The sequence below is a fragment of the Gobio gobio genome (genome assembly GCF_949357685.1).
Source record: "Gobio gobio genome assembly, chromosome: 1".
NCBI lineage: Eukaryota > Metazoa > Chordata > Actinopteri > Cypriniformes > Gobionidae > Gobio > Gobio gobio.
Window position 1 is genome coordinate 41,633,910 of NC_137097.1, and position 21,892 is coordinate 41,655,801.

General features: G+C 35.5%; 3 protein-coding genes across 5 annotated transcripts in view; 1 reads left to right on the forward strand and 2 right to left on the reverse strand.

Moving 5' to 3' along the window:
• mrtfaa (myocardin related transcription factor Aa) overlaps positions 1-5,464 on the reverse strand; it is a 50,719-nt gene extending 45,255 nt beyond the window's left edge. For all 3 annotated transcript variants that reach the window (XM_079829888.1, XM_079829889.1, XM_079829886.1), the window contains exon 1: positions 5,373-5,464. The gene's annotated coding sequence lies outside the window, so the exon portion shown is untranslated. The remainder of the gene's footprint in view (positions 1-5,372) is intronic.
• Positions 5,465-5,998: 534 nt separating this feature from the next.
• Positions 5,999-15,816, reverse strand: slc25a17 (solute carrier family 25 member 17). The gene is made up of 9 exons (XM_079830209.1): positions 15,603-15,816; positions 15,099-15,159; positions 14,927-14,993; positions 14,650-14,801; positions 11,887-12,003; positions 11,659-11,807; positions 8,983-9,078; positions 8,194-8,279; positions 5,999-7,956 (listed from the first exon to the last, which is right to left on the reverse strand). Exons 1-9 carry the CDS (start codon positions 15,675-15,677, stop codon positions 7,806-7,808), a joined length of 954 nt encoding a protein of 317 aa, XP_079686335.1. The 5' UTR covers positions 15,678-15,816; the 3' UTR covers positions 5,999-7,805.
• A 581-nt stretch (positions 15,817-16,397) lies between these two features.
• Positions 16,398-21,041, forward strand: LOC307134435 (GTPase IMAP family member 9). The gene is made up of 4 exons (XM_079830183.1): positions 16,398-16,599; positions 16,912-17,020; positions 17,145-17,222; positions 18,448-21,041. The coding sequence occupies exons 2-4, from the start codon at positions 16,918-16,920 to the stop codon at positions 19,278-19,280; spliced, it is 1,014 nt and encodes a 337-aa protein (XP_079686309.1). The 5' UTR covers positions 16,398-16,599; positions 16,912-16,917; the 3' UTR covers positions 19,281-21,041.
• Positions 21,042-21,892: the final 851 nt, after the last annotated feature.

The window sequence follows — 21,892 nt, forward strand, 5'->3', positions numbered from 1 at the left end:
AATGTTTGCAAATTAGCAAAGAATAAAAACGCATGTGTTGTACAAGTTCAATGAATCCAAGATTTTCAGTACTAAAAGTGTTATTTTACTATTATTTATATACAATTGTTCGCATAAATTTTATTTCAGTCTGAGTAATTTTAGTTCTTTAATTTAAAATTATTTCAGCTAGTTGCCATGGCAACATTTCTAGTTTTTCAAGTTTAAGTTTACCATTATAACAATATTTTATTCCAGCTTTATTTCAAATTACAGAAAATAATTTTTAAGTTTTAGTTAACAATAACAACACTGGTGGTATCAACAGACCTGAAACTCTTAAAGCTGTTTGTTCACACACTAGAATTAAGGTGGTAAACATAACCAGAAGTCTATCCACCAAGAACAGCAGCTCCATAACTAAAAGGACAAATTAGACAATCGCACAGCTCAAATAACTTTTATTTTAGCAGAAGAATTAATATACTTTATCAAAAAGAGAGAGTGACTAAAAAAAGGCAGGCATAAGAGACACATTACAGAAATAAGTGAGGAGTGTTGTTTTTATCATTTTAAGCTGGTTTGTCTCAAAGTTTCTATAGTGTGAAATGAAGCAGAAGTTCTTTTTGTCCCACTTTATTTATTCACTATGAATCATCAACTGACCTAGTTTACATGCACACAAAGTGTGAAGCAAGAAGCCTGTTGATCATGAACTGTTGTGGTATATTATAATGTTGAATATTGTATATATTCATGTTAGATTGCTGATATGACACAGTCACTGGCGTCACTTCTGCTTTTCCGTTCATGAACATGAGGTAACGCAGCTTTGTTTATCATATCAGATACATCTGAGTGTTTTGAAAATTATGTTATGACTGTTACTCTGTGCGTTCGCTCGGCGGCTGCTATGACACTTGTTGCACACTGCAGTAAGAGTAAAGCGTTTCTGCAAAATAAAATGCCATTCACAGGCGACTCCCTCACACGTCCCGGTTCCTTGGTTAAAATAGCATTTTCTCACAATTTACAAATAGTTGGAAAGATTTGGGATATTGTAAGTACTCAAATGAACAAAATATATAAAACTGGCCTAGTGGTTTTTTGGATATTTTACTGAAAAATATTTACATCGTGCACCTTTAACAGAACCTTAAACCTATTTATTTTAATTATATTATATTTAATTATATAAAATTACTATTATATTTATTTTATTTTCATATTTTATAAATATTTATTTAAAATATATTCATATTTTTCATTAACCTATTTATTTTAATACAAGTTGTTTTAATAAATATTTGTAATATTTATTATTTTAGATTAGATTTTTACATATAGTCCACAAGACAAAAAAAATATCTACATTTATTAAAATAACCCTGATAAAAAGTTTATGAACCATTGATTCTCAGTGCTGTGTGTTGTTCCCTGGATGATCCACGGCTGTTTTTTTGTTTTGTGATGGTTGTTCACGAGTCCCTTGTTTGTCCTGAGCATTTAAACTGCCCAATGTTCTTCAGAAAAATCCTCCAGGTCCTGCACATTCTTCAGTTTTCCAGCCTTTTTTTCATATTTGAACCCTCTCCAGCAATGACTGTTTGATTTCAAGATCCATCTTTTTACACTGAGGACAATTGAGGGACTCAAACACAACTACTAAAAAAGGTTCAAAGGTTCAAACATTCACTGATGCTCCAGAAGGAAAAACAATGCATTAAGAGCCGGGGAGTGAAAACCTATTGAATTTGAAAATCAAGGTAAATTGTACTAAATGTGTCTTCCGGGATAGTATCTTCTGTTGCTTCTGAAGGGCAGTACTAAATGAAAAAAAATTATATTTAAACAAAATAAGAAAAATTTGGACATCTTCATCCTGTTCAAAAGTTTTCACCCCCCGGCTCTTAATGCATTGTGTTTCCTTCTGGAGTGTCAGTGAATGTTTGAACCTTTTTTAGTAGTGTTTGAGTCACTCGATTGTCCCCAGTGTAAAAAGATGGATCTTAAAATCATACAGTCACTGCTGGAGAGGGTTCAAATATGAAAAAGATGCTGGAAAACTGAAGAATGTGCAGGACCTGGAGGATTTTTATACATATATACACATATATTTATTATTTTAGAAATATATTCAAATTGGTCATGAACCTATTTATTGTAATACATTTTATTTTAATAAATGTTTTAATATTTATTATTTTATAATATATTTATCACAACCTATTAAATATATATTATTTGAATAAAAAAACAAAAATAAATACGTTTCATAAATATGTTTATTTATTTTTTGAAATACTTGTTTTTCAAAAAATATTTTATATAATTTGTATATATTTCATATAAAAATTTTTTAATAAATTAAAAATTTAAATTTAAATGAACAAAACAGGACATTAAACTAGTGTTTATAAAGCAATAATGTAGTCATACATAGATCAAATGTATCATTATGACCATCAGCTTCAACCAGACTTTAGCTGGCCTGGTAGTGTCTTTAGAATCGCGTGGAAAGATAGTATGTCACATTATAAAAAGGCCCTAAAAGCAGCCAGGGCTGAGCATCTCCGCAAAATAATAGAAAATAATCAAAATAACCCAAGGTTTTTATTTAACACCGTGGCTAGACTAACAAATAAACAAACATCGCCTGAGCAAAATATTCCGTTACAGTTTAGTAGTAATGATTTTATGAATTTCTTCACTGAGAAAATAGAAAGCATCAGAAACAAAATTGTAAATGTACAATCTTTAATGATGTCTTATGATTCAACCGCAACTATCGCCCGTCAAGAACTACTACACCGCTTTACAACTATAGGACAGGAAGAGCTAAATAAACTTATCATTGCGTCTAAACCAACAACATGTTTATTAGATCCAATACCCACTAAACTACTGAAAGAGTTGTTACCTGTAGTGGAAGAGCCTCTTCTCAATATTATTAACTCGTCTTTATCTTTAGGTCATGTTCCAAGAATATTCAAGTTGGCAGTCATAAAACCTCTCATTAAGAAGCCACAATTAGATCATAATAACCTAGCAAATTACAGACCAATTTCAAATCTTCCATTTATGTCTAAAATACTAGAAAAAGTTGTGTCCGCTCAATTGTGCGCTTTCTTGCAAGAAAATGATATCTATGAAAAATTTCAATCAGGATTCAGGCCGCATCATAGCACAGAAACTGCACTCGTTAAAATCACAAATGATTTACTTCTAGCTTCTGACCAAGGCTGTATCTCAATACTAGTTCTACTCGATCTTAGTGCTGCGTTTGATACTATAGATCATAAACTACTCTTAGATCGACTTCAAAATTACACTGGTGTTCAGGGACAGGCATTAAACTGGTTTAGATCGTACTTATCAGACCGCTACCATTTTGTCTGTCTAAATGGGGAAAAATCAAAAGATAACGTCAGTAGACTATGGGGTGCCGCAAGGATCCGTGTTAGGCCCTCTGCTATTCTCAATATATATGCTGCCACTTGGTAATATTATAAGAAAACATGGAATTAATTTCCACTGTTATGCTGATGACACTCAATTATATATTTCATCACGACCGGATGAAAACGCTAAATTATCTAAACTGACAGCGTGTGTTGAAGATATTAAATACTGGATGACGTGTAATTTTCTGCTATTAAATTCAGATAAAACGGAGGTGTTACTTATTGGTCCAAAAAACTGCCCACAAAACCTCTCGCAATACAATTTTACCTTGGAAGGATGTCCTGTCACTTTATCCACTACAGTAAAAGACCTGGGTGTTATATTAGACCGCAACTTGTCTTTCGAAAATCATATTTCATATGTTACAAGAACGGCATTTTTCCATCTTAGAAACATTGCTAAGCTACGTAACATGCTATCTAATTCTGATGCAGAAAAGTTAGTTCATGCATTCATGACCTCGAGATTAGATTACTGTAATGCTTTATTAGCTGGTTGTCCTATATCCTCAATAAACAAACTACAGTTAGTCCAAAACGCAGCTGCTAGAGTTCTTACTAGGTCAAGAAAATATGATCATATAACACCAATTTTATCATCTCTACACTGGTTACCTGTGAAGTTCCGTATAAATTACAAAGTATTGCTACTGACCTATAAAGCCCTAAATGGTTTAGCTCCAGTGTATTTAACGGATCTTCTATCGCCCTACAATCCATCGCGCTCTTTAAGATCACTAAACTCGAGGCTTCTGGTCATTCCTAGGATATCTAAGTCCACTAAAGGAGGGAGGGCATTTTCACATTTAGCTCCTAAACTCTGGAATAGTCTTCCTGATATTGTTCGAGGTTCAGACTCGCTGTCCCAGTTTAAAACTAGATTAAAGACGCATCTCTTTAGCCAAGCATTCACATTATAATTATCTTTTTATACTACAGTTAAATCGGATCAAAAGCATTAATATAATATTCTGAACAGCAGCTATGCTAATTATTTCCCATCTGCTTTTCTGTTGTTATCTCGGGACACTAGTCCCGAGGTAAATAGTTCGTCAGCTCCAGTTTGTATCCAGCCCCTCATGGAGACTTCAGATGCCCCGACACCTGTGATGAGACGACTCGACGCCAGCGTTGTTATGGCCTAAATTAATACACGATTGATTAACTTTTTCGAACATTATTCTTTAACATTGTCTTTCTAACATTTTTACTGTACATCTATGAAATGCACTTTCTGTAAAGCTGCTTTGAAACAATGTGTATTGTGAAAAGCGCTATACAAATAAATTTGAATTGAATTGAATTGAATAGTGTCTAAATTAAATATATTTTTTCATACACATTGGAACTTGACTGGCAAATTCAAACACTGTGATATTATACATGGTATAATAATACCATGATGTCAACATAAACATGGTCAGTATCATATTACATGTGCAGAAAATTATGTCCCATGGTATCATTTCCAAAAACATTTGGCAAAACCACAGTAATTTTGAACCAAAGGCAAAACAACACACTAACATGTTCTAAGAGCTGTCATAATATGACACCTAATGACAGATGCATGCAATACAAGAATAAAGACATGATGCATGTTACATAACAGTCCCACCTTCACAGCATCAGGACCACAAGCACCCTCCCATGCCCACTGTGGCCAAGGTGACCTGTACCCCTTATAATCTGCAGTCATACGTATGGCAGCCCAAAAAAAGATGCTGTCTCACCCAGCAAACATATGGCACAGTAACCTGACAAGCAAAACCATGTGCTCCCTACTCCCAACTACACACAATGCAACTTCCAGCAAGCTCATGATGCAACATTAAACACCCTGAAAGTATTCGAACAAAAGATTGCGCGTGCACAGCGGTAGCACGTCAAACCAAGACTTAAACATGATAAGTTTAACAGTTGTCTTACTTTACAATGGTTGATACATCTCATCTATTGGTATTCCACTGGTCTGGACTTCACTTATCGTTTCCGATATCCAGCAAACTTCAACCGGAACCCCGCCCGCTTTTAAGATCCATCCAATAGTTGACGAGTACTTTGAGGACCGGCATTGCAAATAACCAATAGGATCTTTTAAATGACTTCCGCGACAGGGACGAGCGAGGTCTAATTATAATCGACTGTGTTGAACGATGACCTACTAAACCAATCACATCGCTGCTCGCTGTTCTCGGTGGAGCCAGAGGACCAATTCGAATGATCACCGGTATTGTTTGGAAGCTCAACGTTCAGATTTTACCAGCGGGATTAGAATAAATGGTACAATGGAAGTTAACATGCACGTAATTATTTATAAAGTAAAACATAATTAATATATGTTAAAAACTATACTTTAAAGTGTACAAATAGTTCCAATGACATAAAATGTTTTTTGGTGGCCGACAATGGAGGATTCGGCTTTGCCTATTAGTTTCCAAACAAACAAATCAGTAATAATTATAATAATTTAGTACACATTTTTAAAATTTAAATATTAATGGTCTCTAAAATCATGGGGACTTGGAAAAAATCTTACGGACGTTTTTTTTTTTACTCAGGGAGTTTTCAGTTGAAGAACATCATAAAAAGAGAGATCTTACTGCCTCCTGCAGGCCAATTTGTGCAATTGTCTGTTTGTCTGACCCTGATAAAATTTTGGTTGTTTCCCTTGAAAGCAAAACAATGCATATGACTCCATTTTATACCACAGTATCATTGATCAATTATTTTATTGTAGAAAAAATATCACGTGTCATCAATTATAAAATCTCAGTATCACAGTAATGAACACAATAACCTAAATTATTTATTTTGAATCATTTTGAATCAATCATCTTTGGGTTTGTAATTATTGATAAATGTATTAATCGATGTTAATAATCATTCTGACATTCAAGGAAAAACATCCACATTTTACCTTCATAAACAACTGTAACTGTATGCTGAGGATTCCACTTATATTTTAGTACAGCGTGAACATCAGCACTGAGCTTTAAATGCATTTGAATGCCAGTCTGCCTATAGAGCATGTACATAAGCCTCAGTGTCTGACTCACTAACTGGTTATTCCAGTACCTTATCAAGCAGGATGAAAACAAGATATTTAAAAAGTTCAGACTGTGGATTTTTTAGGTTAAAGGTCTGTTAGTCTCAGTGGCTTGGTGTTGTCAAGTAAAACCAAGTATCACATACACAGAACCAGAAAAACCAGCCTGGTTTCTATGTGGTATATAAAAACAGGAAGGCTGAACTAAGACCAGGGTCCATTGTTGACCGTAATGATCTAAACCACTCCAGATCTGCTGGTAATCGTAAGCAAGGTTAGTTCAAAATACTACATAAAATAGTGACCAAGGTATTAAGGCAATTTTGCATTAAGAGTACAAGTAGGTTTGATTTCAGTAATTTGCATTTGTCACCATTTTGTATTAATACACTATCAGTCAAAAGTTTGGACACACTCCTTATAACTATTTGCCACAAAAGTCATTAAACTATGAAATATGAAGAATTACCACTAAAACAAAACAAAAAAAAGTTTCACAATGTCCTATATTTTATCTTCTTCTTTGTATCCAGTTTATACTTTAAACCTGGTCATCTGTGAATCAGTGTTATTAAAGTATTGTTTTCAAATTATTATTAATATTTTGAATTAGCTTTTAGTTTATATTTTCATTTTCATTCTAATTTTAGTGTACATTTTAGTAATTGCTTTGTTAAATATTTCTATATAGCTTTAATATTTTTTTATTTCAGTTTTAGTAAACGTGTTTATTTCACTTAGATGCTAAGGCAACAATTCTATTTTCATTTAAGCTATTTAGGTTTAAGGATTTTATCTAATATTTATATTTTATTTTACTTCAGCTTTATTTCAATTACCGAAAATAACAATAACAGCATTGTTCGCTCTTATGACAAATTGCTTGATGTTGCCCATTCCTGAGTTTCTTTGGATAAAAGTGTCTGCTAAATAAATAAATGTAAAGTAATAAATGTAAATGTAAATAAATGTCTGGACAGAGTTTCCATGTATGCTTGTCACTAGTTGGCTGAATTTCCTTCGCTATCCAGTCCAACTCAACCATTAAAAAAATGTTTTGTAGAGATATTCATATGTAGGCAAAATGTAAATTTTCCTACAGTTTATAACGAGCATGTAAGCATAAGCTCAAGCAAAAGATCATGAGATACAAACTGAGTCAAGTGTGTCTAAACTTTTGACTAGTACTGTATATTTCGTCAATTTATAAAACTAAAAAACACATCATTTGACCACTCCTCATAACACGAGTACCCATGTCAGTGCATGAATTTCCTTTGACATCAGCGAGCTGCTAAACATCCTGTGGGAGCTCAGTGGGATGTCACTGTGCGCTTGACCCCCATGACCCTGAAGGTGGTGTTGGCGATCTTCTCGTACAGTAAGAACATCAGTGCGGCAGTGAGGACCGTCTGAAGCAGCTTTGCCTCCAGGCCTTTAAACAATCCCAGCATGCCCCACTTCCTGCAGTAAATCGATCAACAAACATGTCAGTTTGACAGGAGGAGTTCAGATGTCATAAGAATCCAATGAATCTCTTGACAATAACTTATGTGACAGCTCAGCTACTAAAAATGAACTGCAGAGAGGAATATTTGCACTACATGGGCACACAAGTAAAATGTGTGTTTGAGTGTGTGTGTGTGTGTTTGAGTGTGTGTGTGTGTGTGTGTGTGTGTGTGTATGTGTGTGTTATTGCACCTGACTCTATTGACGAGCAGATACATGACAGATCTCAGGCTATTCAGGAGTTTGCACTGATCTGCCGGCTGCCCATGCTGTCCGAACTGTACACAGATGAACAAGACAGTTTAAATGGATCATATTATCAATGCACGAAGAAAATAAAAACAACAGTGTTTGTGAACTGAGTTTTGGGCTGCAGGACAGCAGAGAAAAAGTAATGCTAAATTAATATAAGCAAATTAAACAAACCATATAACCGTAAATAGTTAAGAGAGCTAAATAAAACCACTCTTAAAAGGGAGACCTCACTTATTGTTTATGTCGGTGGTCACGTGTCCAATCAAACTGTACAGTCTGTCTTGTCTGTCTAAAATAGTTTGATTGGACATGTGACCATTTTTATTTCGTTTTTATTCAGTTATTAAACTTTAATTTATTCCTGTGATCAAAGCTGAATTTTCAGCATCATTACTCCAGTCTCCAGTGTCACATGATCCTTCAGAAATCATTCTGATTACTAAAATTGAGAAATTTCTTACGAATAGCGATTTTCTGTAACAATATAAAATCAATGCAATACATCATTGCTGAATAAAAGTATTAAAATGGCTTTTTCATTTGGACTACTACCCGGTGACCCTAAATAGGACAAGCATTTTGAAGGATGGATGGATATCTTTCAAAAAATAACATTTCTTTTCGAAAAGTATTAATTTATTTAAAAATGTCTTTCTTAGTTACCCCAAACTTTTGAAAATATATACCTTCCTGTGTAAATATAATCCAAATGTATTCTGGTCTTACCCGTAGAACAGACTGAACTGTCTGTAGTGGGTAGGTTATGGTGGTTGCTATGGCTTTAGCAATGGCTCCAATAAGAAACACCTCCACAGAGAAAAGCTAATAACAAACATACAGAATAAGAAATAAATAAGTGACATGTGAAGTCCAAGTATGGTAACCTATACTCAGAATTTGTCCTCTACATTTAAGTTAGTGCACACTCATTAGGAGTAGTGAATAGTGAACACACACACACACACTGCCAGCCATGGATACACACACACACACTCAGAGCAGTTGCCACATTCGCTGTGGCTCACGGGGAGCGATTGTGGGTTAGATGCCTTGCTCAAGGTCACCTCAGTCATTTCCTGCCTGTATTTTTGCAGGTTCAACCTTAGGGTTACCAGTCTGACTGTCTAACCATTAGGCCACGACTGCCATAGATCATAGTAAAATAATTAAAGGGATAGTTAACCCTAAAATTAAAATTAAGTCATCGTTTACTCACCCTGGTGTTGTTCTATTGCCATATGTCTTTCTTTCTCTTTCTTTCTTTCTTTCTTTCTTTCTTTCTTTCTTTCTTTCTTTCTTTCTTTCTTTCTTTCTTTCTTTCTTTCTTTCTTTCTTTCTTTCTTTCTTTCTTTATGGAACACAAAAGGAGAATTAAAAAAACAAAACAAATGTCCCGCTCGTCCATATAATTGCAGAAAAAATGTGACCAGCAAAAGTATCACAGAATGATCCAATTCGACATACGTCATATATTCCAAGTGTTCTGTGGGTATACAATATGAAATTTTATGTATTTAATGAAACTCCTGACCATGGTGCACAGGTTTGTGCGCCGCAGTTCACCCTGCCTCACCCAGGAAAAGCACACAACTTTTGTGAAATCAAGATTAACAAAGTGCCTAGAAAAGGCCTAGAAGACAACGCCTAGAAATCAATGCATAAAAATCCCCCAAAAATATCAATGTACTTTCTTCACAGAGTTAAATATCTCTGGAACGGAACTCCAATTGTCTGATGACAGTCAGAATGACAGCTGACAGACGTGAACATGAACGTTATGATGATATTCACCTGAGAGAAGAAGGTACATGGATTGCATTTCGTGTTGCGCATTTGTTTCTCACAATTTGTGAGCTTTTTCTGGGCGAGACGGAGTGAACTCACGAACACGTGCAGAGAAGACCAATAGCCAAGGTGAAGAATTTTGTTAAATAATACATTAAATTTCATATTGTATTTCAAATAATATATATTTTATGTCACATGGGAACATTCTGTGAAACTTTAGCTTAAATGAAAATAGAATTGTTGCCTTAGCATCTAAGTGAAATAAACAAGTTTACTAAAACTGAAAGAAAAAAATATTAAAGCTGTATAGAAATATTTAACAAAGCAATTACCAAAATGTACACTAAAATTAGAATGAAAATATAAACTAAAAGCTAATTCAAAATATTAATTGAAAATAATACTTTAAACCTGGTCATCTGTGAATCAGCGTTATTAAAGTATAAACTAGATACAAAGAAGAAGATAAAATATAGGACATTTTTGATTTGTGACTTTTTTTTGGTTTTAGTTGGCAATTCTTTCTTCATATTTCATAGTTTAATGACTTTTATTCAGAAATGTGGCAAATAGTTATAAGGAATGTGTCCAAACTTTTTAAAAAACCTTTATGCTGGGTGCCATTCACTGCCATTATATAGACAAGCACAAGCGGAAGATTTTTTTAAAGAAAGAAGGGCATACGTTATTAGAACAACACCAGGGTGACTAAATGATGACTTCATTTTAGGATGAACTATCCCTTTAAATGTAGATGTTAGTTTAAACAAAAATGACAATTCAGTTTTTTTAAGGAAACCAAACATGCGTGTCTCGCCAAGTTTAAATGTGACGTGTAAATAAGATTTACAATTATTATGTAGAGTACGAATTTTGAGCTTGTTCCCCCAAACAAAAGGCTTCAGAAGACCTGAACAAGTGCACAATATTTTTTTATGTAGCTTTTCTGTCCTTATTGAAGCCTGACAAAGTGTGTTCAATATAAACATGAGTCATATGGAAAAGAGCTGCGAGCACACACATGTATCATTTTGAAAGAAAGTCATAAGGGTTTGGACATGCCATGGCGAGGGAATTTTCATTTGTGGGTGAAGAAACTTGGACGTGTGGGTAATTTAACACAATGCAAACTCATTCGCTGTCACACTGTTAAGACAGAGGAAACAGCACATTTAAATTTAAACCAAAAAGCCTGATTTGAATTTAAACTTCAATAGAAACTGAATGTTCTGTGGCATCATCCATGGTTACCAAGGAGTTGCATAATCTTATTGCTATGTTATTATGGTAATAATGCACATCTTTTGTCACGTGTGGAGTCGTTTACTCATACTCGACAGATGCTCGCTCATGAGTCGTGAAAGTTGATCTGGATGGGCAAATCCACTCTAACATATCATCATCTGCACACTCTACAATATCAGAAATGCTGCAGTTACTGTTTCCCTGGCAACAGTGCTCTTGTGAACAGACTTGTCTGTTTATTCATATGCGGTCATCAAAGTTGTTACATTACTGCACTGTCCTTAATATTGTAAAAGTTTCATACTGTGAACTTTAGTACATTATAAAAAGAAGTCCCCGGAAGTCAGGTTTTTGGATCAGTGGTCAAACCTCTCTGTTCACGCCCCTCAGGAGATGCCTTTTCAGACCCTCGTAGATCATGAACTGCACGGCTGGATTGAGCACCAGCAGCAGTGAGGGAAACGTCCCATTCCATAACGCTCCCACTCCTTCCTGCTGCGTGATCTGTACAAACGCATCTGAAGAAAGACAGATCAAATAATGATATCACTGGACACACATTTTAATTAAATTAATATCATATCTGATATTGTTTACCTATAATTCCTTTGTAGTTTGTGGGCTGTATGTCCTCATTTCTGAATTTCGCCCCCTGCAGTTTCAGTCTGGTATTGACTACCCAGAGTGGCGTGGTCACAAGAACATTTACTACACCTAAAGGGAGACAGTTAGCTTCATTTTAGTCTTAGCTCAAGCTACACGCATATAGTAGAAGATTAGGAAATATGAAAAATAATCTAATGTATATCATTGCCAACAGATGTGTTTGTTCTACCAAAAAAATATTTAAATATATACCGGTTTAAAAGTAATTAAGATATTTTTTGTAAGACAATCAGAAATACAGTAAAAACAGTAATATTGAGAAATATTATTGCAATTTAAACGAACTGTTCTCTACTTGAAACTAAATCTTCAGCATAATTACTCCCGTCTTCAGTGTCACATGATGCCTCAGAGTCACATGATCCTTCAGAAATCATGATTTGATGCTCAAGAAACTTTTCTTATTATCAATGTTGTTTTTGCATACTTGATATTTTGGTGAAAACCGCAATAAAATACCATTCAACAGTTTGGGGTAAGAAAGATGTTAAAAAAAATGTATTAAAACTTTTTATTTAGCAAGGATACATTCAATTTATCAAAAGTTCTATTTAAAATAAATGCTGTTCTTTGACCTTTCTATTAAATCAAAAAATGTATTCAATAGAAAACAGTTATTTTAATAGATAATAATACACCGATCAGGCATAACATTATGACCTTATATTGTTTTGGTCCACCTTTTGCTGCCAAAACCACCATGACCCGTCACGGCATGGACTCCACTAGACCCCTGAAGGTGTGCTGTGGTATCTGGCACCAATATGTTAGCAGCAGATCCTTTAAGTCCCGTAAGTTGTGAGGTGGGGCCTCCATGGATCGAACTTGTTTGTTCAGCACATCCTACAGATGCTCGATTGGATTGAGATCTGGGGAATTGGGAGGCCAAGTCAACACCTTAAACTCGTTGTGCTCCTCAAACCATTCCTGAACCATTTTTGCTTTGTGGCAGGACACATTATCCTGCTGAAAGAGCCACAGCCACCAGGGAATACCGTTTCCATGAAAGGGTGTACATGGTCTGCAACAATGCTTGGGTAGGTGGTACGTGTCAAAGTAACATCCACATGGATGGCAGGACCCAAGGTTTCCCAGCAGAACATTGCCCAAAGCATCACACGGCTTGCCTTCTTCCCATAGTGCATCCTGGGGCCATGTGTTCCCCAGATAAGCGACACACACGCACCCGGCCATCCACGTGATGTCAAAGAAAACGTGGTTCATCAGACCAGGCCACCTTCTTCCATTGCTTCGTGGTCCAGTTCTGATGCTCACGTGCCCACTGTTAGCACTGTCGGTGGTGGACAGGGGTCAGCAAGGGCACCCTGACTGGTCTGCGGCTATGCAGCCCCATACTCAATAAAATGCAATGCACTGTGTATTCTCACAACTTTCTATCAGAACCAGCATTAACTTCTTGAGCAATTTGAGCTACAGTCGCTCGTCTGTTTGATCGGACCACACGGGCCACGCACATCCATTTCTTTTTAATCTCCTTCTGATGTTAGTGAATTTGGAGTTTTTTAAATGAGTGACCGTGTGCACGAGGTTAGACATTTGCAGAAAACACGCCCAAACCATCTCCTTGTAAGGGCTTTCCTAACAACCTTTCCTTTACAGCAGGGGTGTCCAACCCTGCTCCTGGAGAGCTACCGTCCTGCAGATTTCAGTTCCAACCCTGCTCCAACACACCTTTCTGTAATTATCTAGCACCCTGAACACCATGATTAGCTGGCTCAGGTGTGTTTGTTTGAGGTTGGAGCTAAAATCTGTAGGGTGGTAGCTCTCCAGGACCAGGGTTGGACACCCCTGCTTTACAGCCTTTTGTCACTCTCTTCAAACATATGCCGCTCTCTGCAGACATGTTCACGCCAGATCCTCAAGCAACGCCAAGTGTGTCATTCATTCTCAAAACCAGTTCAAACACGATAAACACCTTTTATACAGATCCACATTACAGACCTCTCATTAGCCAGCTGTGCATATGTGTATATCTGCGTTATTCAGAGAAACCTCACAGCTGAAGATATAATGCAGCTGTTCTTACTCAATACCTGTATATGGTGGAATATATTTAAGATAAAATGTAATTGTATTATCTATTAATATTATTGTATAATTTTAGAAAAAAATTATATAATAAAATAGTATTTTATAATATAATTATAGCTGTGTTAAGATGAAATATAACTTCTTTTTATAAGGTCTTTTTTGTGTACGTGTGGTTTAAGTTATTCCTAAATTTTTTCATATATTTAGAATACATTTTAGTACGAAAGTTTTTGGTAAATCATGATTTGTTTGTGAAGACATTCATACGTAGATTTCAAATGTGTGCAAACACATGCCTAGTGAAGGAGGCCCAGTGTTATTACTGCATTTTTGATCAAATAAATTCAGACTTGGTGAGTAAGAGACTTCTTTCAAAAACATTTTAAAAAATCTCAATTGTTCCAAGCTTTTGACTACATTTACATTTACGCAGACTACACTGCTTTAAGTAGTGTACATGTTTAGAATGTATTTGTTAAGAGGAAAAACCCCTTGAGATGTGACATCTCGTTTTCAAGGGGACCTCAAAAAACAAATGTGTTATAGGAAACACATACAGTAAAAATTCATTTATACAACGTTTCTGTTTAAATACTGGTTGCACAAAGTATATACGACGAGCAATTATTCAAATAAGCAAACCTGCAGCAATGCCAATGACGAGGTCTCGCCCTGGCGTTGACCTCTGACCTTGCAGCCAGGTGGCCTTCAGACTATGGAAACAATAGAAGTAGACGAAGTTTGAGCAACAGAGGCTGCAGATTACAGGAAACCAGCCTCTATATGGAGATAACCTGGAGAAACAGAGAGTAAAAAAAAAAAAAAAAAAGATTGGTCACTGGTTATGCTTGCAACCTGAAATAAAAAAGAAGGCTTAGGTGATGACACAAAACAAATCAATGCATGTGAAATAACTTACAGACCCTCCTCCTTGATGATTTCTGACAGAATAGCTGGAGTAGATTTGGCTTTCCGCTTGTCATCAACTGCACAGAAACAGAAAGAAATGTGGTCACATGTTAAAACACAGACAACAGAACAGAAGGGGAGAAAACAGAAATCAAACAAACTCATGAGTTTCACTTTTTTACCTTGTAGCCGGAGCCGAGCTGTGTCAAGAGGAAAGAAAACAGTCATCGCTGTAACACTGCCCTGCAAACAAATGACTTATATTAAAAAGATTTTAATTATATATATATGTATGTGTGTGTGTGTGTGTGTGTGTGTGTGTGTGTGTGTGTGTGTGTGTGTGTGTGTGTGTGTGTGTGTGTGTGTGTGTGTGTGTGTGTGTGTGTGTGTGTGTATTCACCATATTATTATTTTTTTTGTCAATTTAATATGCTGACTTGAAAGATACAAAGCAATCAAAATCCACATTTTATGAAGAATTATTGATTGCTTTATAATTATTTGAAATTATTTATTTTTCCTTGGATTGTTTTTAATGTCATGCAGCAGCAGGTGGAGGTCAGAAAAACAGATACAATTGCGATAACTCCACATGCGTCAACATTCAAAAAGCCGTAAACGTGATCATTTAAAAACCCTACAGTGAGTTACAGATAAGACGTGATCATGTAAAGCTGTGTTTTTACCATCGCACCGGCGACCGCATGCACGAGACTCTCGTATGAAAAAACATCCAGGAGCTTCAAATCTCTAGATCCCATTCTCGCAAACTGGAAGATGCAACTGCAAAGTTTTTATTACTTATATAGAATATAAAGAAATAATCTGATTTTCAGGAGAGGTTTCACTGTCAGCGTTAAACTGATCAACTTCCGGGTCCGTTTAAACCAATTAAAAAGCATATAGAAATTTCCTCACCGATGATTGGACAAAAGTTGCTCTTGACCTTGCGTTGTGTAGCCAATCAGACACGTAAACCGCTCCCACAGGTTTGAATAAAAGGGAACTGTTAGCATTTTTTATGATTAATAAACACTTTCTAGGGGAATTATGACACATAACTGATTAAACTGGTTTCTCTTTCAAATCTTTCTAAAACATTCATGCAAAATACTCACATTGATCTTCTTTATTTCAATATGCGTTAGGAAGTTCAGTTTAAAGCAGCTGTCAATAGGGGATCTGTACCATTTGCCAGAGCATAATGTAGCTATAATGCAAGCCACTACTTCACAATGCAAATTGAAATGCAATCATACAGCTCAGACAACTGTAAAATAAAGTATCTTGACTTTGCACACAGCACAGGTGTGTGTGCTCAATGTTTAATCTACTCTGTTACTCAGGCTGAAATCTAACTTCCACTTTCAAGGCTGCATGGGGCATTTTTCATTGAAACAGAAAAGTAGGCTACTTGCCAAACACTAGTATATATATACCTGACTAACATGTTGAACGAGTCCTCGTGCCTCAATGAAATGTTTGTTGAGTGAAGTGATTGCATCCTTCAACAAGACTAGCCCTCTAGTCTAAAGTCGATACCTGTGTGGAATATTTTACACATCTTCCACAACAAACTCAGCATAGATGAAACCAGTATATTTCACAGTCACAAGCAAGTGTGGAGGTGCTGACCGATGCGTGTATTAAACAGGTTTAACACTATCAACTTCACCAACTGTGGTAAGTCGCTTTCTTGTCTCTTTGATGATGCAGAATAAACAGTGAGTGAAACTAAACTTTTCATTAAAATAGCAGATTTTGTTGTTGTTGTTTTAAGCATACATTTCTGAAATGAAAGGTTTATTCTTAAAACAAGAAAAATAAATGCTAATGGGATAAGTAAAATAAACGTATTTTCTCTTAATATTTTAAAATATCTTCTCTTTAAAATTAATATTATTCTTACTGGAAAACAAGACAAAAATACTGAATAAGAAAATGGTATTCTGCAGTGTGATGCTTGCAATTCTAAATCTGAAAATGACTCTTCAGGGTAAGATGGACAGTAAAAAGTCAGATAAAGAGCTAGACGAGTCTGGGGAAGATTGGATTGACTCTGAGGAAGATGAGAATGATTCAGCGTTGGACTCATCAACGAGCTGTGAGTCAGAAGACAGAGGAGTTAGACAAATGTTTAACTAAAAAAAAGATTGCAGATGGTCTGTCAACATAAAGTAATGTGTTTTGTTCAGAGAACTTAAGCAATAAATAACTTTTATTCACAGATGCAACATCTGAAAAACTGTATGAAAATGTGCAGAACATAGTGGAAACCAGTTTTACTGCATCAACAAACTTACATGGTAAGACATTTTATGAACTATATTTTTACATTTTAAACATTTCATTCACATCTTCATGTCGTGTCAACCTGATACTTGCATTTTTAAAGTCAGCATGAAACAGTCTTTTTTTCCTTATTGTGACATATATCCAAGTGAAACCTCTTCTCGAACAAGAGAAACTGTAGGGCGGGACTTAGTTTTGTCCATTGGGAATTTATTGTGTGGTTGTGGTTTGCTATTGCTGTTGTCAAGTGAGTGCCAGGTTGAGTAACAGTAAACACGTCATCAGAGAATGAAGACATGTATGGAAGCTTGTTATAAACTTGCAATTGTGAAAAAAAGTCAGAATTGCAAGTTTACATTTCACAATATTAGTCAGAATTTTGTCTTTATTTCTTGCAATTGCACGTTTATACAGTCGTGCTCAAAAGTTTACACACTCCTTGAAGAAACTGCAAAATTGTAAATATTTTAACAAAATCCCTTGTCCCTTGTTTATTATGAGCAGTTAAACTGCCCAGTGTTCTTCAGAAAAATCCTCCAGGTCCTGCAGACTCTTCAGTTTTCCAGCATCTTTTGCATATTTGAACCCTCTCCAGCAGGGACTGTATGATTTTGAGATCAATCTTTTCACACTGAGGACATTTGAGGGACTCAAACACAACTAGGCCTATTAAAAAAAAAGGTTCAAACATTCGCTGATGCTCCAGAAGGAAACACAATGCATTTAAGAGCCTGGGGTGAAAACTTTTTTGAATTTGAACATCAAAATTGTACTTAATTTGTCTTCCGGGAAACATGTGATGTAAGTATCTTCTATTGCTTATGAAGGGCAGCACTCAATGAAAAAAAAGTGATATTTAAACAAAATAAGAAAAATGTGGACATCTTCACCCCCAGGATCTTTTATTTTGTTAAAATAATGAACATTTTGCAGATTCTGCAAAGATGTAAACATTTGAGCATGACTATAACTAATAGCAATTCTAATCGTTTTTCTGACAAACTTTAGTTGTGAGAAAGAAAGTTAGAATAGTGAAATAATAAGTCTCAATTACCTTATTTATTTTTTATGATTGCATGGATAAATCAATAATAATAAATGCTGCAATATTCCATAAAAATTGTCAATTTTGATTTCATTTTGACTTTAAAATGATCTTGGATAGCCTAGACTATGAGGGTTAAGCAGTTTAATCTTATTTTATATGATTAAAACCTTGGTATTTCATTATTTTGGCAGAGGAATTGCGTATTTTGTTACTGGGGGCAAGGGGGTCTGGAAAAAGCTCAACTGGAAACACCATCCTCGGGTGGAACGCTTTTAAATCTGACATGCAGCTGAGCAGAGTCACCCAGTTCTGTGAAAGAGCATCTGGACACATCAACGGCCGGCCCGTGGCCATAATCGACACACCGGGACTGAACAGGATCGGCCGTACAGAGAGGGAAGTGACCCGAGAGATCCTAAAGTCCATCTCTCTCTATAATCCAGGATTGCATGTGTTTCTGCTGGTTATGCCTGTTGGGAATTTAACTAATGATGACAAAAGCATGCATAAGCTGATTGAGAGCATGTTTGGGGAGAGCATCTGGAAGTACACCATCATTGTGTTCACTCACGGAGATCGTCTGGAGGGGAAGACGGCGAATGATGTTATCGCATACTCGGACAAGGAACTACGCAGTTTTATCCATAAGTGCAGCGGGGGGTTTCTGTTTTTCGATAACAAGGACACGACAAACTACGAGCCTGTGACAGAACTCCTAAAGAAAGTTGAGACCCTCGTGGCCATCAATGGAAAGAGCTGCTACACATTATCTTTCTACCCGGCCTCTGAGAGAAAGATCAGGAAGAAAATGGAGAAAATTTTAGAGATGAGAAAAGAGCAGATTGCACAGAAAGAGAGAGAGCTGCTGATACACTACAAAACTGAGCAGGAGGTGGAGAGAAAAAAGCAGGAACTATGGAGAATGGAAGAAAATGATGCAAGAAAAATGGCTGAGAATCCAGCCAAACAAAAAATGTCCATCAGACTTGCCAAACGGCACCCAGACCAAAAGTCTTCAATCTAGAAACTTGTCCAATTATTTGGCAATGCTTGTGTTTTTATATGGATATTTGTCCTGATTGCACAGTTAGATAAAAATGGACTGGGCAAAATTATGCTTTTTAAAGCCCTTTTTAAAGCACAAAATGTAAGACTTTGGGATTCAAATATCCAAAAACCACTAGAACAATGTTAGATATTTTGTTGACTTGTACTTACATAAGTTTCCAAGAATCCAGAGAAATAAGCAATTTTAACCAGGACACGGATCGTGTCCGTGCGTTGCCTATCAATGACATACCCACGTTACCCTCGATTTCTGGTATTATTTTGTATAAACCGTGAAAACACCAAAGACACTTTAATATATGAAGTGTTTTTATTAGACAGGTGAGCAACTGTTTGCATACATTCATCAACAGAAAGTCTTTTTGTTTACATCTTGTACATCTTGTTACTGCGAGTACCATGTTTTACCATGCCTAATATCGCTCTAGCTTACTGCAGTGTGCAAGTGTCTCATATTAGCTGCCGAGAGAACGCACAGAGTAGCATTTTAACATAACTTTCAACACATACAAATGTATCTAATATGATAAAACAGCGCTGTGTTACCCCACATACACATGAGCGGAAGTGCTTAATAAAAGCTCTGCGAAATCCAGGCGTCAATACGCATTTGTTTTGAATAAGCAAAAAATTACATATTGTGGCTTTAAAGGTGCTCTATGTAACTTTATTTTGTTCAAAATTAACAAAATCTTTAAATTTGGCCAGGTATGATTATCTCAACTGATGTGTTGTAGTTTTTCAATGATTGACCTGGGGAAAAATATATCATGATTATAAACCCGACATGGGGAAATGAGCCCCATGTTATCTACTGCCTGTACCATTCTTAAATGTGATGCATAGAACATTAGTTATAAAACTTAATTCTATTCAGTATAAAGAGAGTTAATGATTAAAATGATTTTAACAAACCAAAACCTACCAGTTTCCATTAGCTGTAAAACAACTGTGATTGTCTTCCTCCTCCCTCTCAAGTTTCACTTAGATGTGTAATTTCCTTCTGTCAGAGATTCTTTCTTTCTTTTGAACCTCTTGTAGTTGATGTTTACATACCAGAGTACTCTATAAGGTAACACTGGTTTGACTCCATGCTCAGGTTATTCCATCATGGGGATAGCTCTTGTCTCAGTGCTGCCCTTCACTGGTTAAAAGACTATACTGAAATACAACAGTAAACTACCTACTGCAAGTATGCCAAAGGGTTAGCTTTTTGTCAGTTTGACATTTGTGTATTCATCCTAAGTAACCTACAGTAGATTCATGTCTTGTAAATAATCACTTTTTTAAGGGTTTCTGTTGAAAAAAAAGGTTCAGCTGTGTTCTTGTCTCAAATCATCTTTCAAGCCAAAAAGGTTCTATAAGGCGAAATGTCATGACTGCATCAGTGTTGGGAAAAGTTACTTTTAAAAGTAATGTGTTACAATATTGAGTTACTAGAAAAGTAACTAATTGAATTATTTAGTTACTTTTAATAGAAAATAATGCAAACACGGCTGGACTTTGTTTTTTTTTAATAACAAAAGAAACAGAGATTCTATTTTTGGAAAATGTAAAGGATCTTTCACACAAAAGGGAATAAGCATGAAGCTAAAGGAAATGCATATTCAAACCTTTCAGCTGTGCTGCCATTCTGTATTGCAGAAAAATAGGATGTAGGAGAAAAAGTCTAACAATTTTCAGCAATTCATACTGAGATAAAGTCATTTTTGCTTATTGGTATGGTTGAATTATTGAATGTCAGGAGCTAAGACATTGGTTAGTAAAGTGAGATTAAATACATAAAGTATTTTGGTATTACAAAATGCAGGTTCTGACAGTTAAGCTAATAATCATCATGTTCACACAGTGCACACAATGCCTCTGAACTCACTCCTGATTTTTCTCAACATGGGGCAGGAGAGCTGTTAATACATGGCAAAACAAAGTAACTTGTGTTACTTGAAAAGTAATACATTTGTTATAAATTTATAAGTAATGCGTTACTTTATAGTTACTTAAAAAAGTAATCTGATTACATAACTTGTGTTACTTGTAATGTGTTAAACCCCCAACACTGGACTGCGTATACTTTAATGTTTAATGGGATATAAAAATGTTTTTATAGTGATAAAGTCTGTAAATAAAATTAAAAAATGAAATGTATAAAATTAAATATCAATTACAACAATTTACCTTTGCTTAAGTAAGGTGATGGAAAAACACATTTTGAAAATTGCAACAGATGGCATCCAGCGATAACACCATTTAAAGTTTTTTTGTTGTTGTGGTTGAATTGCTGAGCTCACAGGTGTTATCTCAGTATGCACTTCCTGGCAACAAATCACACATAACATCCTGACATAAGACCATAAGACGAAACACTTAACATGATGATTATCATAAAAACCTCCAAAGGACTGTTTTGCATTCAACTTCTTGTTTGAATATTTAAAAACTTTAACAGTCATCTTACATTTTTTATTTTAACCCGATTTGTACCCAAGCAGGAAAATGTTTTTAAGCAATATTTATAGTTGTAAAGAGAAACTGTTAAATGCAGTAGATAAAAAAATGAAAACTTTTGGC